The sequence below is a fragment of the Mesoplodon bidens genome (genome assembly GCF_964165515.1).
Source record: "Mesoplodon bidens genome assembly, chromosome: 7".
NCBI classification, from domain to species: Eukaryota; Metazoa; Chordata; class Mammalia; order Artiodactyla; family Ziphiidae; genus Mesoplodon; species Mesoplodon bidens.
Window position 1 is genome coordinate 106,953,063 of NC_138164.1, and position 22,271 is coordinate 106,975,333.

Below are 22,271 nucleotides of genomic sequence, written 5' to 3' on the forward strand. Positions count from 1 at the left end.
TGTTGGGAGATACTGACGCCAGAGTGTAAGGATCACAGGCACCCCCCAGGCATCTCAGCTACCGTTTGCTCACCTTGCCCCACCTGGGCCTGACAACAGGAAATGCTATTGCAGGGGCAGGCTGAGCACATCTGGCATGGGGATTCTCTGCCAGGTTGCCTGAAATGTTGCCTGGTGTCTCCTTGGCACTGGGTGTGGCTGGACCAGGAGCACAGAAGCTCAGGGCAGGAACGGGCAGCTCCAGGGCCCAGACCTTCATCCTCCCTTGTCCCCTGGCTGACCCAGGACAGAAAGATCTTACTGGTATGCAGGAGAGGGCATAGGTGACCCCATATAGTGTGGCAGGATGCACCCTTCCCTGACATCCTCCATCGCCTTCCTTCTTTTACTTCCTCCATCTGACACCATGGATATCACCCGTGCATTGTTTTTATTGCCAGTCTCCCCGTGACAGTCTCAGCTCGAGCGAGGTACCCCCTGCACCGGAACAGTGTCTGGCATATGCGTTGCCCAGCGTTTGTTGAGTGAATGAATGAACGTCTGTGACAGGAGGCCTAACCAGTGAACATCCGAGAGGGCTGGGGAGACAGAAGGGATTCAAATCACAAGTGGAGTAGGGGGGAGGGCTGGGAAGAGAGGGAGAGTCTTGGAGGCAGGAGAGCAAGAGGGAAAAGGCTACTGGCTGAAGAGAGTGATAGGGTGGGGGGGGGCCTTGACCTACCAGCTGAGTGGCCCCAAGGTCTCAGGTCAACAGAGAAGTCCCCTCGAGGGATCATCAGCCCCAGTAAATACTGACCCAGAAGCTGCTACGCCCCACCCCCACAAGGAAGGACACCAACTGGCCTGGGCCCACATCCCTACTTGAGGGGAGGGGATCAGGCTCCACAAGACACCTCCCAAGGCCTACCCTGGGTCCTCAGAGGACCGGGCCATCCACCTTCTTCCACCTCTGACTACTGTCCCTTGACCAGGGCGGGGAAACCAGAGCTACCACAGGCCTTGCTGTGCAGCTGGCAGACATCACCAATCAATCCTGCCTTGCCCTGCACGCACGCACGCACGCACCAGGCAGCCTTGATGCTCCGACTGTGAGCTCCAGGCTTCCGTGACACTTGGCAGGGAGACGGCAAGGGGATCTGCCCAAGATCCCCTGTGAGGCAGCGACAGAGCCCCCGTTCTCCTGGCAGCAGACCACTTCTCGGGAGAGGGAGCTGGGCTCAGCCCCCAGTAACCTACTGCCCCACGGGACACTGGGGAGGACTCGGTTGGTGCTCCCTCCAGCAATCCCTTCAGGATTTGGGTTTAATCCCAAGCACGAGGGCGGGCAAGGAAAGGATTTTGTTTCATTCCTTCAGATGCCCAAGCCTTGGCCCAAGCCCCAGGGCGCAGGAGTGAAGGCGCGTGGCTGCCTGGCCTCTACCAACAAAGCCGTCCTTTATTAAATAGAGATCGCGTTACATTCCATTCAGAGGAGGAAATCGGACGTGGTGAGGGATGTGTCCAGGTTGGACCCCGGTACTGAGTAGGCTGCGAGGGGGGAGGAGGGGCCCGGGTCCTGCCTGCCCCACCCCAGTCCTGTGTACGGGGCTGGGCGATCTCAGCCTCTGTCGTCTGAATGGCCATCCACAGCTGAAAAAAGGCCCGGGCATCCTGAGGCCTGTGTTTTACTTGGGGAGGAAAAGTGCCCCAATCCTCCCAGCAGTGGTGGGGGCAAAGGCTCCTTGCAGCATAGGGCTCAGCTGGCGGGAAGGAGGAAGGTCGAGAGGGCGGGCGGGAGGAGGGCCCCTGATACATCTTAAGAATGTTTTGGGGTCATTGTCAGGCAGATACAGGATGGAGTAGAAGACAGCCAGCGAGGCCCCCGTCCGCCCCGTCCGCTCCTCCTAGCTCTCCGGCCCTTGGGCACAGCAGGCCCACCTGGGAACGAGGTGAAGGATGGCCACAAGGGGGTGCTGGTGCCCAGGGCTGGGGAAAAGGGGGGGTGGGGAGATACCCTGGAGATCTTGCCAATGAGGCACCTGCAGGCAGCAGCTCCTGGGACTGGGGAGGGGGTGCTGGTTGCCCCAGGGGTGCCCTCCCAAGGGCTGAGCCCCTTTGTACGGCTCCCAGCTCCTTGGTCTTTGGTGCTTTCTTTAAAGTCTCCTGGTGGCTGTAGTACTACAAGGGAGAGGTCACCTCCTGAGGTCCTGTCCTGGGATGGACGTTTGCTGCCGGCTCAGTGCTGCCTCCATGGCCTGGCCATTTGTCCCTCTGTTCAGCTTCTGGCTCAGGGCTGGTTCTAGGACCCCGTGTGTCTGTCTGTCTCTCCTGGGGCAGGTGTTGGCTCCAGCTCAGAGCCCCCCTCCAGGCCTGGGCCATGACCTAGGCCTCCTGGGGGAAGAAGCCAAGCTTGGCCAGCGACATCTCCTTCCTCAGCCTTGTGATCTCCCAGAACATGGGCTCCGCTGCAGGAAGAGAGAGAGGGTGGACAGCTCGGTGCCCACTCAGGGTCACCTCAGGCAGATGGCCTGGCCTCTCCCCCGGCTTTGGGCAGGGCAGCCGGCGGGCACCCTAGGACTCCCCAGTCCCTCAGGACAGATCTCAGTGAGTAGCCGGAGTTCTCTGAGGTTCCACTCTGAGGGCTTGCAGCCCAGGAGGCATGGAGGTGACGGTCACCTCCACAGCCTGACACGCACACGCATGTACACACTGCCACACACTGGGACAGGCTGCAAATGCTCTCCAACCCCTGCTCCCGGGGCTCTCCAGCGACCCTGTGCAGGGCTCATCCCCGGCCTGGCAGAATGGGGGCAGGGGGACAACGGGTGGACAGAGGACTTGTTGGGCAAGGGCGGGGAGTGTCTACAGGGGGAGGTGGGCGAGCCGTGTCCAGCCACCACTTGGAAGCCCACGCGGCGGGAGAGGGGAGGAGATTCACAGGGGAGGCCCCATCGTGTAGGCCAGGCCAGTAACAGGAATGCCGTCGCTACAGGCCCGGGGGACTGGAGAGGTTTCTGAACGGGAAAAAGCAGCTGGATCCAGGTATGTGGGGGCATCAGGCTGGTTCTCCCCGTGAGGCAGAGCCCAGGAGGCTCCTTCCGCTCTTCCTCTCTCCACAGGGCTCAGCAACAGGAGCTTCCGGATCGCTTTGCTAATCTACGACCTTCTCTCTCTTAGAGACCTCGCTCCGACGGGGGGCAGCAAAGCCCTGGGGTTGGCCCGGCCGCCCCGCCCCTCCCCGCTCCGCCCTTCCCCTCCCGGGCGCCAGCCCCAGCGGCCACCAGGGGGCGCTCACCGTCCTGCCGCACCAGGCCTTGCTGGATGTAGCGGATGTAGGTGAAGAAGTTGCACACGGCGGTGATCTGTGGGCAGAGGGGGCAGGGTATGACCCCACGGCCCTCACACTTGCCCCCCCCCAAAAAAAAGCCAGGGCAGATCGAAGACCAGAGCGGGAAGCCCCACGTCCTGTGAGACTCAGATAACTCTGGGCTCCAACATTACAGTCAACAGCAGCAATACTAGTACTAATAAAAACAATAGCGACAACTAAGCGTAATCAAGTACGCGTATCCGGTGCGGCAGACGTGCCTATCATTACCAGTCTACACGTGAGGAGAGCTGAGGCTCCAAGAACGACCCCACAACGACTGCGGAGGCCATGGAACCTCCATTTATTAAGTGGCTGAGCTGCAAGATGAAACCGGGCAGGCTGCCTAGAATCCACGCTCCCCTGAGGGGCCTGCTTGCTCTGGCTAGTGGAGGCCCCGGCCAGCCAGGCCTTACCAGGTGCTATTCGTAACGCCAGGAAAGGTGAGGGGATCAGAAGCTGCTCACCCGGCTGCCCTGGATCCCCACCTGAAGCCCTCAGTCTGACCTGAAGCCTGCTCCGTGCAGGCCCTGCGCCAGGCACTGGGGACCCTGAGCTGGCTCAGACCTGATTTCTGTCACGAAGACTCTCATACCGTGGAGAGGGTGCTGTTAGTGCCCTTCCCAGGCTCCTTCCCCAGGCTGGGGCCCCATGTCCCCACTGCTGAGAGTGTTGGCTGCTGATGCCTGCTGGTGCCCCTCTGCACCTCATACCCTCACAGACTTCAGCCAATGACTGACAGGCAACTGGGGTATAAAAGGCCACGCCCTTGCCTCAGGGTGGAACCCACTCTGGGCTCCAGAGCCCCTGTGGATCAGGCTGAAGCCAGACTCCAGCTGAAGCCTCACCTTTGCCTGTCCTTCCCCCCACCCCCATTCTGCCTCCTGAGAATTGCACACAATCTCCATCTTAGGCTCTGCTTCTAGGGCACCCAACCTAAAACAGGGTGGAAGGCAGCTGGCAGCTGTGCCCACAACTGCCTATACTGAATATCCAGCACTTTGGGGGAGGGACATCAAGTGTGTGGGGGGTCACAGGCTGGGGAGTGGAGAAAGCTGAGGGAGGGGCGATGCTCCTGCTGGGCCCCCAAACACCCAGGAGCCCTTGCCAGGAGGACAAAATTGGGTGCAGGGGGTTGGTGGCCCTGGCAAAGGCAGGGAGGTGTGAGAGAGGCCAGGTGAGGGGACTAACCCAGTGTGGCCAAGGTGCCGCCTGGGAGGGCTGAGGAGGGGCTGCGCAGGGCCGGATGGGATGGGCAGGAGAAGCTTGAGTCCCAGGCCCTGGCGTTGCTCAGTGGCCAGCAGGCCCTACCAGAGGCCCGTGAGCAGGGAATGGTGGGGAGCAGTGGGGCTCTCTCCCCAGGGCTGCGCTTTGGGGACAGAACTTTCTTCTCCCTATGGATTCCACACTCCTTGGTCTCATCAGGGTGGGGACCACATCCTAGAACTTCACACCCTTCCCCTCTGCCTTCCCAGCTCTTCCCAGGACAGCAGACACATAGGCCAGGCAGAACAACGTTCTAGATGTAATTTTTTAGGCATGGGAGCATCTGGCACAGATCCCCTGGTTGGGATCAGAAAAAAACAGAGGTGACCCATGGCCACCGAACAAGGCTCTGGGCACAGATGCAGGGGGTGGAGACTGCAGCAGTAAGAGATGGATCCAGGATGGGGAGACCTCAGGTCTCGGCTGGGTGGCCTGGGGTGCACCCCTTTCCTTTCTAAGGCTCAGACTCCCTCTCTGTAATGGGAGCTCAGCTCGCTGCTGGGGGATTTGCCGGAACAACATGCTGGGCTGCCCTGCAGAGGCTGTCAGGACCAGACAAGCTGACTGTGCTGGTCAATCTGCTGCCTGATGATGAGGCCATCTGCCCACTTTAGTCCCATCAGGCACCTCTAGTAGGTCAAGGGGAGGAGCTGGTTCCTCTAAGAGGACCTTCCACACCACGTCACCTTGGCACCAAGCTTCAGAGTTTTCCACACTTTTGTTCTTTCCAAACTTCTTCACTGTCTTTGAAGGGATAGAGGAACGGGGTCCACCCCACCCTCGTCCCAGCTCAGTGAGGCCCCTTGATCCAGTGACCCTCACCTGGGTCACTCGGCAGGCGAGGGAAGAAGCTGGGATTCCTGGAGGCCCCTCAGAGCCCACAGCTGACTGTCAGCCTTGTGTGACAGACGAGCCTCAGAACCTTCTCCAAAGCCTGGGGCTGGAGCCAGGAGTCAGGAACTCTAGTGTCACTCCCTTGATTAGGTTATATTAAATGACAGAGCTGATGGGTGTCACTCCCATGATTACTTCTCGGCAAGCAAGAAAATGGCTACCTCAGTCCTTCAACCACAAGGAACTGACTTCTGCCAACAACATGTGAGCTCAGAAGAGGACCCCAAGCTCCAGAAAGGATACAGCCACTGATACCGTGACTGCAGTCCATCAGGCCCTGAGCAGAGGACCCAGCTAAGCTGTGCCCAGACTCCTACCCAGGGAGTCTGTGAGATAATAAATCGATGCCACTAAGTTTATGGTAACTTGTCACACAGCAATAGCAAACAAATACACTGGCTTGGCTGCGTGTCCCAAGTCATTCTCGTACCTCTCTGAGCCTGTGCCCTGCTCTGTAGATTGTAGGTTGTGCAGCCTGGGGCTCAGAGTCCCAGCCCAGGGAGCCTCTGAGGAGCCAGGTAACACTCCCATTGGATGACTCACTCTGGCCCGGGAGGATGGTGAGATGTAGTAGTGGCTCTCGGAGTCCCCAAGACGGATTCGGTGACGACAGGCGCAGGCCAGGCCACTCAGGGCACATGTACTAGGGAAAAGCAGACCTCAGGACCATGGGGTCGGCTGGGGCTCGCCCACCCAGCTCATCCAGGGAGGATGCAGCAGCCAGAGAAGGCACAGAGGGAGGGGGAGGTAAACACACATCAGGGCGGGGCCTGGCATCCTTTCCCCCGGTCCCAGCTTCCCAAGGAGCCTGGAGCCAGGCCAAGGAGGGGGGCAGTCTCAGAAGTCCCTGGGGGAGACCTTTAAACCAAGCTGGACCCCATCCCTCAACCCCTCACCTCACCCCTGTTGGGCAGGAGAGCTTGGTCAACCTCAGGCCAGGTGTACCAAAGCTCCACCCACTGCCGCCCCTAAAAATGCTGCCCTCTACTTTCCTGGGGTCCTCAGACCCAGTCACCCCTTCCTCCTAAGCAGGAGAACTAAGCAGGAGTCTTCTCTCTCCTCCACTTAGGTCACCAAGTCCCCAGGCTAGATTCTGCCAATAGGACCTTTTGCCCGGATGCCCTCAGTTCCTTCCAACCAGAGTTCTGCCTCATGTCCGCCTTTCTTCTCCATGTGACAGCCAGGGGCTACTCCAAAAACCCACATCTAGCCCGTTACCTTTCCCTGCTGCTTCCCTACTGCCCAGGAAATAGTTATGCAGAATCCCGAGTAAAGGAAGGTTAAATAGGCTCCTTGGTTGCGGGACTTATCAGAGCCTTTGCTGCCTCCAGGTTCACTGTGACTCTGATTGGACCAGGGAACCCTCTTTTCAGGGAACGTTAATCGATGATTTGTGAAATGCTGGCCTCAGTGGGTTAAACCCCAAACCTCATTTGAGGCCCTTCACACTCTGGCCCCAAACACCCTCTGTGGCCTCAGCCCCAGCCCCATGCCCACCCACCCCACTGCTCCGCCCACCGACCCAGTGGTGTTTCCATTAATACTCCAGCTTCTCATACCTCCACTCATGCTGTTGCCTCTGCCTGAAAGGTCCTTCCCTGCTGGGCAAACTGCTATTCATCTTTCAAAACCCGGCTCAAATGTTCCCCTCCGTGACAAGGCTCCCACCCAGGGGCCTCCCTGCCCTTGCTCCATGCTGGCAGTTTTGCTCTGCTGCTGGCCCTGCTCAATGCCAGCTGAGAAGCAGGGGGGACAAGATGCCAGGGCCATCGGGTCATTGTCAGGAGGCGGAGTGAAAAAATGACATCACTTACGTGTCAATCGGGGCCCGGAACCCACTGTGGGAGAGAGGGGGTAGGAGAGGGATGCATGTCAGGCCAGCCAGGAAGTGGGAGACCCCGGCTCCATGACTAGAGGCAGCATGTCTGCCAAAAATGCCTCCTTGCCCTGCGCGGAGGCAGCCACTGTCCCTCTCTGGTCAGGTGCCCCTGCCCACCCCCAGGTCCCACTGCAGGACCCAGCAGGCAGGCCTGAGGCTCAGTCCTCCCTGGCCACGCCCTTGGTGCAGCCCAAGGCTATGCGGGCCTTTCCCAGGGGGCAGGGCGCTAAGCTTACTTGGTGCGGCCACACTCGACAGCGGCCACCTTCACCGCGGGCAGTGTTTGCGAAGCCACGGGCTCGATGGTGAGCGTGTTGTCCTCCACGGCGGCCCGTACCAGGGCTGAGAGCTGCGGTAGAGCAGGGCGGAGTGGGAGGTGGTGAGGGGCTGGCCGCCGGCTGCGGGGCTGGGCCCCCCGGCGGGCCGCCCTCTGCCTGCCTCACCTCCTGCACGGTGAAGTCCAGGCAGGGGCCCACGTCCTCCCGGTACACCCTTTCCAGGAAGGGGGAGGTCTTGTCCAGGGTGGGCGATTCCCTCCAGGCCTGGAACTCTGCAAACAGGGTCGTGTCCACCTGTGGGGGAAGGCGAGCCGGGTGGGGGGGTCAGGGCACTGGGGGGCCAGCATGGCAGAGACAGGGAGGATGCAGGACAGGCCCCAGCGGGCCTGTCCCCTGTAGCCATGCAGGGGAGCCGAGTCCCAGAGAAGAACTCTTCTCTTCCCCTCGCACAGAAGAATTTAGATTCGGAACTCAAAAGTCACACTTCCAAGTGTATTGGAGGTGTGTTGCCAGTTTCTTGGCCTAGAGAATTAGACTTGGGTCCAGGGTCTCATTCTGAAGACCCTCGCTGCCTCCTTGAGGAGGGAAAGTTGAAGAGTGACCCTGCAGGTACCCGCAGGTACACACAGGGACCTGCTGGGACGCACAGCACACACAGGCATGCACACACGGAAAGGAACACACACAACCTGCTGGCTGCCCTGGGGCACGTGCAGAGGGAGAGGCTGGGAGGGGGCAGGGGAAGCGGCCCCTCTCCGGAGCCTTTACCTGTCGGGAAAAGGAGAGAGAGGTAGCAGAGGTGGGGCCCACGGGCAGCTCCCCAGGCGGGAGCTGCCAGGCCGGCTCGTAGGTGAGGTGAACTGCCTTGCTGGGGACCACGCAGAGGAGCAGGGAGAGGAGGGGGGGCAGCCCGGGCTGGGCCGGCAGGACAGACAGACAGATGCACAGAGACAGACAGAGGAAAGAGATTATTAGAGTCCAGCCGGAAGCTTAGAGCTCAGAAGGGGATGGAGAGGCCTGGCCCGCGCCTCCTCCCTGGATGCTCGGGAGGCCTGGGGCAGGGCAGAGCTGGGGCCACCTTGGCATCAGAGACTCCAGGAAGCTGAATCCCACTACAGCCTTCAGGGGCATCCGCTGGGTGCAGCCCTGAGCTGAGCTCCTGACGTCCACGTCCTGTGGCCCCAGGAAACCCCATTTACGCGAGGAGACTGAGGTGCTGACAGGTGGCTTCACTTGCCCAAAGACCCATGGCCAAGGACATCACAGCCATTGTCCTGCCTGGACCAGGTACCCCATGTACCCTACTGAGGGCCAAACACCTCATATCACAGGGAATTCACTCAGCCCTCACAGCCAGAGGACACAGAGGCCCAGAGAGGGTAGGACAGGCTCCTGGTCACACAGCGGGGTTCAGGCGGGTCCCCACTGGGCACCGCTGCCTGGCTGACAGTGGGCACTGCCTCCCTTTCCTATGACCACTGCCTGCCCGCTGCCCCTCACCTCTTTGCCCTCTTTGTCCGGGGTGAGGGCGTGTCCTACCACGGGGCACACGGCGGGGCAGAGGGCGCTGCTGGTGCTCTTATGACGCAAGTGGCCCTTGCGGGGTCCGGCCTTGGTGGGGCTGAGCAGCTGTGGGTGGAGCTCGCGGTTAGGAGAGGCTGGTGTGGACGTGATGACCAGTGTCTTCAAGGCTGTCACCTCTGCTTGCAGCATGTCGATCTGGCCGGGAGAGATGGCTGTCAGTATTAACCCAGGGCTGAGGCTGCCCCGGCTGCCACTGCCTGCCACCCCAGCTCAGGAAAGACCACCCTGAGCACCTACCACCACCGGTTATCTTCAGAACAGCCTCTGAGTTGGGGGCTGAGATACCGATTCCATAGATTGTGAAACTGAGGCTCAGAGGAGACACAGCCTGGCTGAGGTCATACTGGGAGCCAGGACTCTGTTAGGTGCACGTATCTGGGAGCTGGCTGGGTCTCCCACTGAGAGGCCCCCAGGAGCCAGGAACAGCCCAGCCCTCCCATTTTACAGATGTGTAAATGGGCTCCAAGGGATAAAGCTACTTGCCCAGGCTCACATAGCCAGACTGAGGTTTCTGCTTTGTAAAGGAGGTATGGGAGGAAGGAAAAGAAATTACAACGGCCACAGGATCCTCCCAGCCCCTGTAAAAGCCCCAGGACGGTCTCCGTGATACAGCAGAAACACAGGTCGAGTCCCAGGGAGCTGGGCTCCCACTCCAGCGGGCACGTTTCAGTGGGGCCATCTCGGATGCCTCTGGCCCTCCCTGCTGGCCCCCCCAGTCCATGCGAGGGTCCGATCGGGTAGCGGAGGCCGGCGCTCGCAGGGCTCAGAGGCGGGCAGGAGGTCTGGGCAGGTACGTGCCTCACCTTGCCCCGCGTCTCCTTCAGCTGCTTTTCTGACGCCGCCTGCTTCATGTTGGCTTCTCGGACCATCTTGTGGGCTTCCTGCGGAGAGGGAAGGCTCCACGTGAGGGGGAGGTGCGGACGGACGCCCAGCTGCCCCGCCCCCTTCTCGCCCCGCCCCGCACCTCGAACAGGCTGGCCGTCAGCTCCTCCAGCTCCCGCTCCAGCTGCCCGCGCACCCTGCACAGACGCTCACACTCCGCATCCTTCAGCTTCAGCTCCTGCGGGGCGGGCGTGGGCACGAGGGAGGGCGCTGTCAGCCCCCCAGCGGCCCCGGGCCTGGCGCCACTCCCGGGGCCGCCTTATGTGCGCCTCAGGGCCCCGAGCTTGCTTCCTCTGTGCTTCTACAGATTAGAATGCTTTTTCCATTTAGCTCAGAGCGTGAAGTTGAACCCCAACTGTCAGTTTGTTAGAGCCTGGGTCCGGTTTTCAGAGATGTCATGACTTCTAAAAGTCATTTAAAAGTCACAAGAAAAACTGTTTCTCCTTTGTTTGGGCTGCCCTCCTGCCCAGCACACGCCTGGCATGTAGGTGGCTTTGACAGGAACGTGACGTCTCTGGGCGTTGGGTGAGAGCCCACAGCCCCTCAGGCCGGCCCCTCACCGCCCCCACCCCGCCCCCGCCCTCAGAGCCCACCTTCTGGGCTTTGTGCAGCTCCTCCTTCAGGAACTCTGAGCCCTTCTCTCGGATCTCCATGGAAGAGCTGCGCAGACGCAACACGTCCAGCTGGGTGGCCGCAGGGTCCTCCTCGCCTTGGGCTTCCTTCCCTGCAGGGGTCTCCACCAGGCTTCCCAGGGACTCTCTGTGGCTTTTGCAGGGGCCCACACTCTTCCAGGGGACTGGGACAGCTTCAAGGGGCGGTGGGTGGCCCTCGTCCGGGTGGGGCTGGCTGTGAGGCAAAGAGCAGATACAGGGTGGTGTCCCAAGAGGCCTGGAGTGCTGAGGCCAGGGACCAGCCTTGGGCAATGCACCTGCCACTCTGGGCCTCAGTCTCCCCATCTGTAAAATAGGCCATCACGGGGGTTGTCACAAGGACAGAATGACCAAGCACAGGGTCTCCTGGGGGTAAGTACAGGACTCATTCATCTTTGTCAACCATCCCCTCCAGGCCAGGACCACAGTAGGTGCTGAGCACACAGCAGGTGCTTGTTTGCCCAGCAGATATTGTAAATGCATCCGTGTCGAGAGCCTGAGTTTCCCCCTGTATAAAATGGGGACAATCCCAATGGCCCTACCTCAAGGGTCACTGAGTGGATCAGAGATGTGCAGAACACCTCGGCACACGAGATGATTAAGTGGGAACTGCCTTCATTGCTACTGCTCATGCATATTTTATGCAAATTCCACCCCATTTAGGGTGGACCAGAGAGGAAGGACCTAGCCAGGGCAGGCAGGGCCGGCTGAGGCAGGAAGATTCTGCAAACAGCCTGGGCAAGGCAGCCCCACTTCCTGCCCTCTGGACCGTGTAGGGGGTCAGTCCCAGCTCTCTGCTTGGTCTGCCTTGTGACCTCAGGCAAACACTCCCTCTCTCTGGGCCTCAGGACCCTCCTCCCTCTGAAGCTGAAGACCCTAGAGGTGGTGCGGGGTGGGGGCCGCCAGCCGCTGCCCACCTCCCATCCACGCGCCCCCCTTCGCAGCAGACCCTGAGGAGGGAGGGGAGGAGAGGGCTGGGCCGTGGTGGTTTGTGCCAAGACAGCACTCTGGACTCGCTCACTCAGCAAAAGCTGGCGGCTCCTGAGCCAGCAGCTTCTGAGCTGCAGTGGCTGGGCCGAGGCTGGGGGCTGGGCTGCTGATAGCAGTGGGGAAGTGGAGAGGAGGGGGCCAAGAGGGGCCCACACGGGAGGGAGGAAAGACAGGGCCAAGGGGTCATGAAATTCAGGATCGCGGAGGGGAAGTAAGACAAGGCTAGGGTCTGTCCGGTCCCACCTCCCTGTCTTCTGGACCCTGGGACAGTCACTAAGCAGCCCCGGAGCCTCAGTTTGCCCTTAGGTAACACAGAGGGCACCCAGGGACCCCAGCAATGAGCCCATTCCCGACCCTCCGCATGGCCCTGTCCAGCTGCCCAGCCCAGCCTGCCGTCTGCTGGAACTGGCCTGGAGTGTGGCCTCAAGGTTCCTGGGGCTGAGTTCTGCCTTGCTAGGACGTGAGGCTTTGATGAATAAAGTGGGAACACACACCCACCACTCCATCAACAGTGTTTATGAAGGACAGGGGTCTTTCCTAATACCTTGCTTGGGGGGGTCTAGTCGGTAAGGGGGGGTCCCTGAAGCTTAAGGGTCTCTGGCAGTACCGTGGCAGCCCCAGGCTGGGGTCTGCACCCAGGGGACTCACGGGGGTGCTCTGCCCGTGTTATCTCATTTAAAACTCTCAGCAGCATTCGTGGTATTGTTCCCATTCTACAGTTGAGGGACAGATGCTCAGAGAGGTAATGGGACTTGCCCAGGGCCACACAGCTAGTCGGTGGCACTGGTGGGACAGGCGGCCAGGTCTTCAGCCCAGGCCCAGCGGACAGGCAGGTGGGGTGTGGGCCACAGAATTTTGCATCTGCCTTGGGATCAAGGGCCGCTGGGCCCAGGGGCATCCAGGAGGCTCCCCCCTGGCTGTGACAGGAAAATCTGACCCAATTCCAGCCCAAACTGGCTCCTCAGCCTCTGCACAGGCAGAGAAACTGCCTCCCAGGAGGAAGGCCAGGACTGGGGGAGCTGTGGCTGAGAGCACAGGCCAGTTGGGCACGGCCGGGTCCATGCCAGCCTCTGATCTGGGGTCCACGCGAGCCCCTGGGAAAGTTGCTGAAATTCTTTCAACCTGCTTCCCCGCCTGTGGGATGGCGGTAAAACCTGCAGGGACACACTGAGAATCCAATGAGGAAGTCACTGGCTACAGCACCAGGTAAATAGTGGGCTATCTGCCAGGTACCTCCACCACCTCCACCATCCCTGCCCAGGCTCTTGTGTCCTGCACCTGAAACCCCAGGCCCTGGGGATGTACCCACTGTGCGAACCTGGAGGCCTGGGCCCCAGCCCCACTTCCTCAGTTGACAGAATGGCCATAGTCACTTAGGCTTGGTGGGGACCCCATTTCGGGACTGCCCACTACAATAGAATGAGCAGGAACTACAGGCCAAGGGCAGGGGTTGACTCAGGGACAGCACAGGGCACAGGGCAGCATCCCAGGTCTCAGACACCTAGCCCCATAACAAGGACCACCCTGACATTGCCAACACCCCCTGCCTAGGGGAACAAGGCCGCCAGCCCCTCCCACGAGGCCTGAGCTTCGTCCACCAGTGTGGTCTGGGCCTCTGGCCACAGTGAAGGACTCTCCAGCTGGTCCCAAGGGCACGGGCTGGGGGTGCGTCCAGACAGCCCCCATCATTTTCCTAACAGGCTCACTTTGGCCTACTTCTGGGGGGATGGCGCCCTATTTTGCAGCCAGAGGAAACAGTGGTCCAGGGAGGCCTGAGACAGAGCCTGATACCCTCCCCGCTCCCTGGGGGAAAAGCCCACGAGCAAATCCTCATGGCAGAAGGCATGGGAACAGCAGGCCCACCCTGTGGTCACCAAATGCCCAATGCCTGGGCCGGGGGTGCAGAAGCTGGAGGGAAGGAGGGTCCACCCTGTACTGAAATCTGCAGACCCTGCCCCTCACACTTCTGGGCTATAAGGCCAGCTCCTGTGACTCAAAGTTCAGATGAAGGAGGGACCCCAGGCCCCTCGGGTCTACCCAAGCCAGAATCCGCTATCTTCCACACACTTCAGTCTCCTAAACCAGAGGCCCGAAAATCCGGGTGTGAGCGCCTGGGGGCTGGGGAGCTCACTCCTTGGGCGAGCACGGGTTACCACTGGAGTCCTGCTGCTGTGCGCCTCCCCTTCCAGTCCAGGTCCACGGCCCTGTGCACAAACCTTCTCGGACCCCATTCCCTGCAGACACAGAGTTCAGTGTCCAGGACACGCAGCAGGGCCGGCTAGGAAGGGGTCTGTTCGGGTAGGGGGGTGGGAGATACTAAGAGTCAAGGTCAGAGGTAGGTGGGGGCAGCCAACATCCCCCATCCCGAAGCCAGCTCTTCAGCCTAGAGCCCAGGGCAGTTCATACAGGAAAGGCCCCACTGGGTGACTTCCCCAGGAAACACACAAAGCAGGGGAAAGCAGTAACCTCAATCCTCACCCCCCAGGCCACCCCTAGGAGGGCCAGCAGGGCTTTTGTCCCCAAGCAGAAAAAATGGCGAAATGAGGACCACCCCTGGATTCTATGGTCCCCAGTCACCCAGCAACCCCACTGGACCAGGAGGGCCTGAACGGAGCCCACTCCCGGGGCCAGAAGGACCCAGGTAGCGTCCTGCATACCCTTTCCCAGCCCCAGCCCAACCAGCCAGCCATGGGGTCCTCCTGCCCTAACCTCCCCTTCTCTGCCCCCCAGTGCCCAGGTCACCTCTTTGAGTTAAAGACCCCTCCCCTGTGCTAACAGGCACAGTGGATTCATTAAGCAAGCAGCGGGGAAGACAGTGAGGGAAGCACTGAAAACCGGGGGAAGGAGAGGGTTGGGAGGGCAGACTGGGACCCTCACCCTCTGCCTGGGGCCACCAAGCCCGGGTTCCAGGGCGACTACAGCTGGTCTGGTCTGCAGGAATTCTGACCCAGGGCCCAGCTCAGGAACAGCCATGGCACAGGGGCCCTGTTCAGAATCACGCTCATACACTTATGGTCAGTCCAGTAAGCCCTGAGGACACTGAGGCTGACAGTCAAATGACTCTCGTCCAGAGGCCAAGGGGTCCCAGGAAAGGTTTCGTGTGTTGGGTCCCTGACCAACCAGCAAGCCCAGCCAGGCTCAGCCTACAGAGTGGCCAAGCCTTCAGCTCCAGACCCACAAACAGATCAGATTCTCAAGCTCCTGTTCACGTCCACGCCAGCCCACCACTCCACATCTCCACAGACGTCATCATGTGTTAATTTGCGACGCTGCTACAGGGAGATGCTCTCCCCAGCCCAGTTTGAACGACGAGGCACCCGAGGTTCAGAGAGGGATGGTGACCTGGCTGGAACACACAGCAAGGAAGTGGCAGTGGGGAAACTGAACCCAGAGTCCAGGCACTAGTGCATCATGTGAACTGTCACCCAAAAGTCAGGACTGGCGGAAAGGGGATGAATGGTGGTTTCAGAGAAGTGAGGCAGGATGCAGACGGGGGGTTTGAGGAAGTTTGAGATAGTGCTCAAGTGGTGGTGGTGCGGTTCCACCCAAGGCTGCTGTTCTAGCCAGGCAGGCTCTGGGCTGGGAGGGGACACACAGAGGGGACACACAGAGACAAAAGACTTGGGCGGGGGTGGGGAGGAAATCAGGGGAGGACCAGGGGCTGGAGAGGGGAACAGAACAAAAGTTGCAGTAATTAATATAATGAAAAACGGAGGACAAGGTGAATGAGAACAGCAGTGCCCACGACATGACTGTGGAACTGGGAGGGGGTCTTTCAGGGAAGGGAAGGGGCGTGGCTGAGGCATTTGGGAAGTGGTGGCTGAGGGGAGGCACCAGCCCAGAGGGAGCAGCTGCAGCCCTGAGCCTGGATGAGGGATGGGTGAGAGAGGAGCTGAGGGCCAGAGAGCCAACCTGGAGTCCTGAACAGGAGCCATCAGAGGGGCTGGAGGGGAGGGTTCCAGAAGAATGGGAGAACAGTGTCATACGTGGCAACAGAAGAATGCCGGGAAGTGAGCCGAGCGGGACCCCCAGTATAGGAGACGGTGGGCCTGGACCGCTCCAGGAAGGGGGAAGCAGGTGTGTGCCTGGCAGGACAGGCAGCAGGAGGGAGGAGGAGGTGAGGAACAGCTTCAGGGTGGTAAGCGGGGAGGTGAGAACACCTGAGGCAGGTGGGCCAGGCCAAGCCTCTCCCTGCCATAGCCCCAGGCCTGCCAGCCCAGCCCAGCGCAGCCCAGCCCTGATGAGGGAGGGAATCCAGCCCTGGGTCTCCACCGGAGGTGGCACAAGGCCTGAAAGGGTGGAGGGCTCCCTCCTCTACTGAGGTAGAGCAGGGCACGTGGCACTCACCTCACATCCGCCTGTTCAGTCCTAGAAGAATCTGACACCCCAAGCCCTCAAACATCCAACACATATGCAGTGAGCAGCTACCGTGTGCCAGGCACTCCACCGGCCCGGACCCACCCAATGTGCGGCCCGGACCCACCCAATGTGCGCAGATTCTGGCAGCCACATCACCAAGCCCCCTTCTCATCACAGTTGAATTCATTTTGCTTCCCTTCCCCCACCCTGTTGGGAACAAATCCCGTGTGGGGAGAGTCTAAGACAAGCAGGACTCTACTGAGCGCCACAGACAGATGTGCTGATTAAGGGACAGCAGGAAAGACATTTCCATCTGTTGAGGGGGAGGCGGGAGGTAGTTAAATCCTGGAGGGCTTCCAGGAGGGGGTGACAGTGAAGGTCACACCACCCCTTTCTCCTGCTCTTGACCCTGGAGCCCCTAAGCCATACTTCAGATGCCATTTCAGAGCCTGGAGTTCCCTGTGACTTACTCCTTAAAGGCAGGACCTCACAGATCCAAGCTCCTTAGGATAGCCAAGGCCCAGAACAGTTAGGTGACTTTCTCAAGATCTCACAGCCCATCTGTAGTCCTGCAGCTCCCCAGCATCCTGCCTGCAGCAAAGACACAGTCCCCCATCCCTGGGAGGTTGGGGTGGTCTTTCTCATTCCTGGGCAGTCTATCAGAGCCTATCCCTCCCTTTCTAGGGAGGTATGATTAGCCCCATCTGTCAGATGGGGAAACTGAGACTGGGGGGCTACACCAATGTCATGTGGCCACTTAGTGGCAGAAAACGAGCCCAGAACCCAAACTCTCGGCTCTGATCACCAAGTCTCAAGTGCCCAGCACTGTGTTAGCAGCAGAAGTACCCCAGTCGCCATCCCCACCCCATCACCACGAAGCCGGCTTTGCACCCAAGACTACGGACAGGGGACACTGTGGGGGAGGGGAAGGGGGAGGGGAGCAGTCCTGTTCTGGGGGAGCCACCTCTGGGTTCTGAGTTCAGGGCCCACACTCAAGGAGTCCCAAGGAAGAGGGTCCACCTGAGCTCCTGTAGAGTCCTGCCACTTCCACCCACCCCAGGGGAGCAGCCCTGGGTCCAGGGCCAAGAAGGTGAACTGGCACTATGACCTGGCCATTAACAGAGCAGTCACCCAAGAGACATATCTCTGTTGTCTTCCAGGTAAGGAAACCAAGCCCCATGGGCATCAATGGCTTAGCCAGAGTCACCAACTCCTTACCCCTCCTAGTCTAGGAGGAAGGATCCCAAGTATGCACTCGCCCAGAGTTGTCACAGCAGCTCAGTCGGTTACCTGGGCAAGTGTGACCTGAGCAGCATCCCTCCCAGCTGCTGCTGGGGTCTGCGTGAGCTCCTAGGACCCCAGGACCCCAGCGGGTGCTGGCAGCTTGGCCCCTGCCTCCAACATCCAAGTAAGGGGGCCCTGAAAAGGCAGAGCTCAAGGTAACCCCAAAACTCTGCCTCTCACTCCCCAGATGCCCAGCTCCTCATTCTGCCCCTCATGCTTTCCCTCTGCATTTATGAAGCACCTACTATGTGCTCTGCACCCAGCTACACCCTGGGGGATCCAAGTAAGCCACACTTAGGATCAGGCGGGGGTCAGCTTGGTAGCCTGGTCCACCAAGGAGGGTCCTGGGACTCTTGGATCCAGTCTTTAAAGTGAGCATCCATCTACTGGCACCTCCCAGACTTGTCTGTCTGGCTCCAGCCTGGACGCCTCCAGGAAAGGACACTCTCTGGGCCTGGATGACCTCCACCACACAACCCGCACGTTTCACCTTGAGGCTCAGGGCAGTGAGGCCATACTCTCAAGATCACACAGCAACTCTGTGGCTGTGTTTTGCCTGGGTGCACCCAACACAAGGGGTCACGAGCTTCCTCCAGAAGCTCCTCAAGCACGGTTTACCCCAGGTGGGATCGCCCTGACCTCTCCAGCTGTCACCAACCCACCTCAACCTTCTCCATAAGCTCAGTCTCCTTCCCCCAGGGCGCAATTCCACAAGAATCCAGGCTCTGCTTAACTCTCTCCCTTTAAGAGTCTCACGTGTCTCCACACCTCACCCCTACCAGGAGCCCATTCTCTCAGGAGCCCCTGCTGGGGATGACTCCCCAGCCCTCCCCTAGCATCTCAGCTCGAACTCCGACTAGGTGCCATGGAGTAAAGTGGATCCAGCCTGCATCAGAACTCTCCAGCCTGCCAGCCTCTCCAGTGGGGCTTCCCTCACTCCCTGGCTATGGCTGGGAGGAGCCCTGTCCTGGGACCACCCATCTGGCCCCGTTCTTTCCAGGAGTACAACCCACCCCTACTCTGGCCACATCTCTGCCAGGACCTAGTCTTTCCAGGCTATGGGGAGGAAGAAGTGTTTACCCCAACTCCATGAGAAGGCCACAGCTTTTTTGCACATACAGGAAAAGGGTCCCACACCTGGTTGCCCAGGGACTGGGACCACCCCTGAGAATCAAGGAACAGATATGGGTACTGGATCCACTAGTCCAGGGCCCAGAGTCTGCGCTGCACCCCTCCAGGCTGCAGGGAGGTCCCACCCACCTTTGAGCTCAGCAGGTTCCAGGAGCCCCAGATGGAAGTTCACTAACTTGCAAGCGAATGTGGCAGAGACCCAGTCCCCCCTTTCGCAAATGCACTGCTTTTCAAGGGTTCACTCAGCCTGGGGGTCCCTCCTCTAGGTGCTTATCCCAGGCTTACTCTGGCTTGCACTCCGCCGCACACCCCCCTGCCTCTATCTCACTTGCGCTCCGGACAAGCTAGGAGTTGGCGCTCTCACTCCGGGACGGTCAGCAGCCCACCCTTCACAATTCCTGCCCCCAGAGACGCCCTGAACCTTCCATGCCGAATGTCCTTCCACTCCAGTCGCGAACAGGCTTGCCAGTCCTCGTGCTACAGCACGGACAGGGATGGGGGCATAGAGCACCTCCCGGTAGGGGTGCACACATTGCAGGGACACCCCCCCGCCCTCACCGTCCCACCCCCGGAGGCAGCCGCGGCACAACCCCGCGCGGACCTACCCGCTCCACATACTGGCGACTCGGGGCGCCCGGGCGTCGGTTCCCGGCGCCGCCGCCGCGATCGCCCAGCGATCTCCCCGCGCCGCCCCCGCCGCCTGTCAGTCTTGCCCGCTGCCTGTGGGTCTGTGCGGCCCGGGCTCGCACCCCGGCCCCCAGTCCCTCCGCGACCCTGCCCTCGGCGGGTCACGTGGCCGAGGGGTGGCCCGAGGACACGTGCCCTGCCCCGCCCCTCCGGCGGCCGACGCGGAGAGCTCGCGCGCGCTCCCGGCCCAGCCCTGCTCCGGCCGCCCGCCCCGGACAGTACGACGGCCCGAGTGGGGGAGGAGCCGGTCCCCATCATCCTGCGGCCAGCACTGCTTTCCGACGCTCCCAGTTTACTCTGCTCCAGACATCCGGCGCCCAGCGCGGCGCAGCGCAGCACCCTCCCAGGACCACCCCTGCTCAAGAGCCTACCATGGTTCCGGGCTTTCAGCTCCCAGATTCTTAGCGGACAGTCACTCAAGGCCGGCAGACACCCTCCCACCCCCTCACCCGGCCCTCCGGCCCTCACTCCTTCCCTGGCCTCCCTGCTCTGCGCCTGTCTCTGGGCAACTTCCCTCCTGGTGAGAAGGGGGGCTGATCCCAAAGCTAGTTTTCGCCCTCCTACTTAGTGCTTTTTCTGAGGGAGGCCCCACCTTTGGCCCAAGTCTCCAACCCCAACCCCGCCCCTCCCCCCCCAACCAGGGGCCTCCCTTCCTGCTCTGAACAGATACTGCCCATCCTTACCTTTGCCTACCATCTACTCTCTGGGAGAATTGCACGCGCGCGCGCGCGCGCGCACACACACACACACCTGTCAGGTCCCACATCCTCTGCAAATTCCCTGAACGTTGGTCTAGCCTGTCCCTCAACCCCTCTGTCCCTCTGTCACCTTTCCTGAGCCCTGACCATCAGCCTCAACTTCAGCCTGGGGCTGATCCAGTGAGAGCATAACCCCGCTTCTCTCCTGCCAGGGACCATGGCTCCCAGCCTCCGTGTCTAGAGGAGGCCTGGGAGGATGGGAGGAAGTACTTCCCTTCCAGATATTGCTAGAACTTGGGGCACTACCCTCAGAGCCCGAGCTGGGGCCCCAGGCTTGAGTCTGTCAGGTCTTCATCTGGGGCACACATTTTGAATGCATGCATTCAACCACCCCTTCTTTGCACAAACTATGGGCCATACAAGGGCTGGGGACCCAAAAGGAAACTGCATAGACACAGGCTCTGTCCTCCTGGGGCTCCAGTACGGTGGAGAGATGTGGGGTGGGGACCTCCACTTCCAGGGCCACTGCCTGCGCAGGGCACACCTTGTGAAGTGAATGGTGTCTTAGTTCAAACTAGAGAACGGTACTCCTTTCCTAAGTGGGCATGGCCCACGCCAAGGTACAGGACTTGATGTCTGGCTCTCATGCCCCCTTGGCTGGTACCTTGTGCAGTGCACAGCCTGGGCAGCCCTCTGTGACGTCCTTTTCATTCTGCCCAGACCTCCTTCACTCTGAGGGCAATTGTTTCCACAGCTGTGGTTTCCCAAGGGCAGGGACCAGGTCCTCCTTGGGGCTGTGTTTCTCCACCCACGGCAGCCCATCCCATCCCAGGGTCTGGCCCAAAGCAGATGTCATTATGTTTGTTGACGAATCTTTCTCCAAATAGTCTTGAGCAACTGCTGTCTCCCTGGACCTTGCTCTGTTCACTCTTTAGAGGAATGGGGAGGGGATGACACAAAAGGAGCTCAGAACAGGGTGCTTACCCTCCAAGTCTTCACCAGCCCAGGCGGGAGATAAGACCTGGTCCAAGTCGTGGTAACCCGGACTGGTGGGAGATAAGGGGTGGAGGGGGTGTCAGTCCAGGGCTATGGCCCCAGAGGAAAAGTCCTCAGCCTGGGAGGACTGGTGGGCTGGGGAGACTCTTGAGCGAGGCTTCGAAGGACAAGTGTGGGGTCACTGTCACCACCCCCATTACTAGCCAAAAATATCCCATGATCTATGCAGCTGCTTAGGACTCCCAAGGCCTCACTAGCTCCTCCCACAACTCCTCAGTTGAAAAGGATGGGCTCAGAGAAGTTAAGGAACCTGCCCAATGTCACACAGCCAGGGATGGAGGGGCTGTGACCCCTTATACCGGTTTTCTGAAAAGACAGCCCAGAAACCAGAGGGCTCTCTGGCAGCCACAGCTACATGCTGTCGGGCGACAGGAGGAGCCTACTAGGGACCTGACCGGCAGGTGGGGAGGAAAAAATAAAAGGTGTGTCCTCTGCCCCCAAGCCACTGCCCTTCCCAAACTTCCCCCCTCACCCCTGTCATCCTTATCCCCAGCCTGGCAGCCTTGGCCACAGACCCATCCAGAAGACTGCCAGCCTAGATGACCCAGGCCCTGATTCCAGACTTCAGTTCACTGTGTGACCAAGAATGAGTGTCTTGCCCTCTCTGAGCCTCAGATTCTACATCTGTACAACCACCAAGTTGGACAAGACAATCAGGGCCACTCCTGGTGCTGACCTTGTAGAATGCTCGTGAAATTCCTCCTAGTTCTATGCCCGTCCCCTGTCTGCAGCCCCACCTCTCACCCCTCCCCCAATGCCCCTGTTGAGTGGCAAGATTCCCCCATCCCCTCCGCTCACCTGTCTGTGTCCCAGGGCTGCTCTCCCAAGTTGCCCTGGAGTGCAAGGCCCAAACCTGATGGGGCGTAGCGGACAGTCCCTGAGCTCATTGCCAGGAACACAGGGCATTTTTCTCGGGCAGGGCACTTAGTGCGCTCCTTAGCGGGGTCCATGGCTGGAGGGCCAGACCGAGAGTCCCTCTGGAGACTGCCAGGCGGGGAGGTGTCAGGAGCCTTCTCCCCACTCCCAGGCTGAGACTCACACTAACCTTTGCTATCTCTGAGGAGCAGTGGCCTGTGGGGGAGGCGCCTCCCAGACAGGCCTCTATCTCCTTAAACCCAGTAATTATTAACTCCCGTGGCTCAGCGGGCAGCAGATGATGCTGGGCCCCCCTCCTAAGGAAGGTGAGATACCTTGAAGGGAGGTGGGAACCTCCCTCTACATACCCAAGGCCCCAGGTTTTTACGGGGCCCATGGATGGGGCTGCCTGTCCTCTCCCCACTCAGGTTG

The 22,271-nt window shown here is 60.2% G+C and overlaps 1 protein-coding gene across 3 annotated transcripts; it reads right to left on the minus strand.

The window, feature by feature from the left end:
* Nucleotides 1–1,426: 1,426 nt before the first annotated feature.
* On the minus strand, nucleotides 1,427–22,022 carry RAB3IL1 (RAB3A interacting protein like 1). Of its 3 annotated transcripts, none has more exons than XM_081240572.1 (11): nucleotides 21,783–22,022; nucleotides 10,723–10,975; nucleotides 10,212–10,307; nucleotides 10,051–10,128; nucleotides 9,164–9,382; nucleotides 7,829–7,957; nucleotides 7,622–7,734; nucleotides 7,321–7,344; nucleotides 6,050–6,149; nucleotides 3,275–3,341; nucleotides 1,427–2,444 (listed from the first exon to the last, which is right to left on the minus strand). In XM_081240572.1, exons 1-11 carry the CDS (start codon nucleotides 21,932–21,934, stop codon nucleotides 2,362–2,364), a joined length of 1,314 nt encoding a protein of 437 aa, XP_081096698.1. In that variant the 5' UTR covers nucleotides 21,935–22,022; the 3' UTR covers nucleotides 1,427–2,361. The 3 variants fall into 3 exon arrangements, with proteins under 3 accessions (XP_081096698.1, XP_081096696.1, XP_081096697.1); XM_081240570.1 differs by lacking the exon at nucleotides 21,783–22,022 and adding an exon at nucleotides 19,149–19,237; XM_081240571.1 differs by lacking the exon at nucleotides 21,783–22,022 and adding an exon at nucleotides 19,162–19,227.
* Between the last annotated feature and the right edge of the window lie 249 nt (nucleotides 22,023–22,271).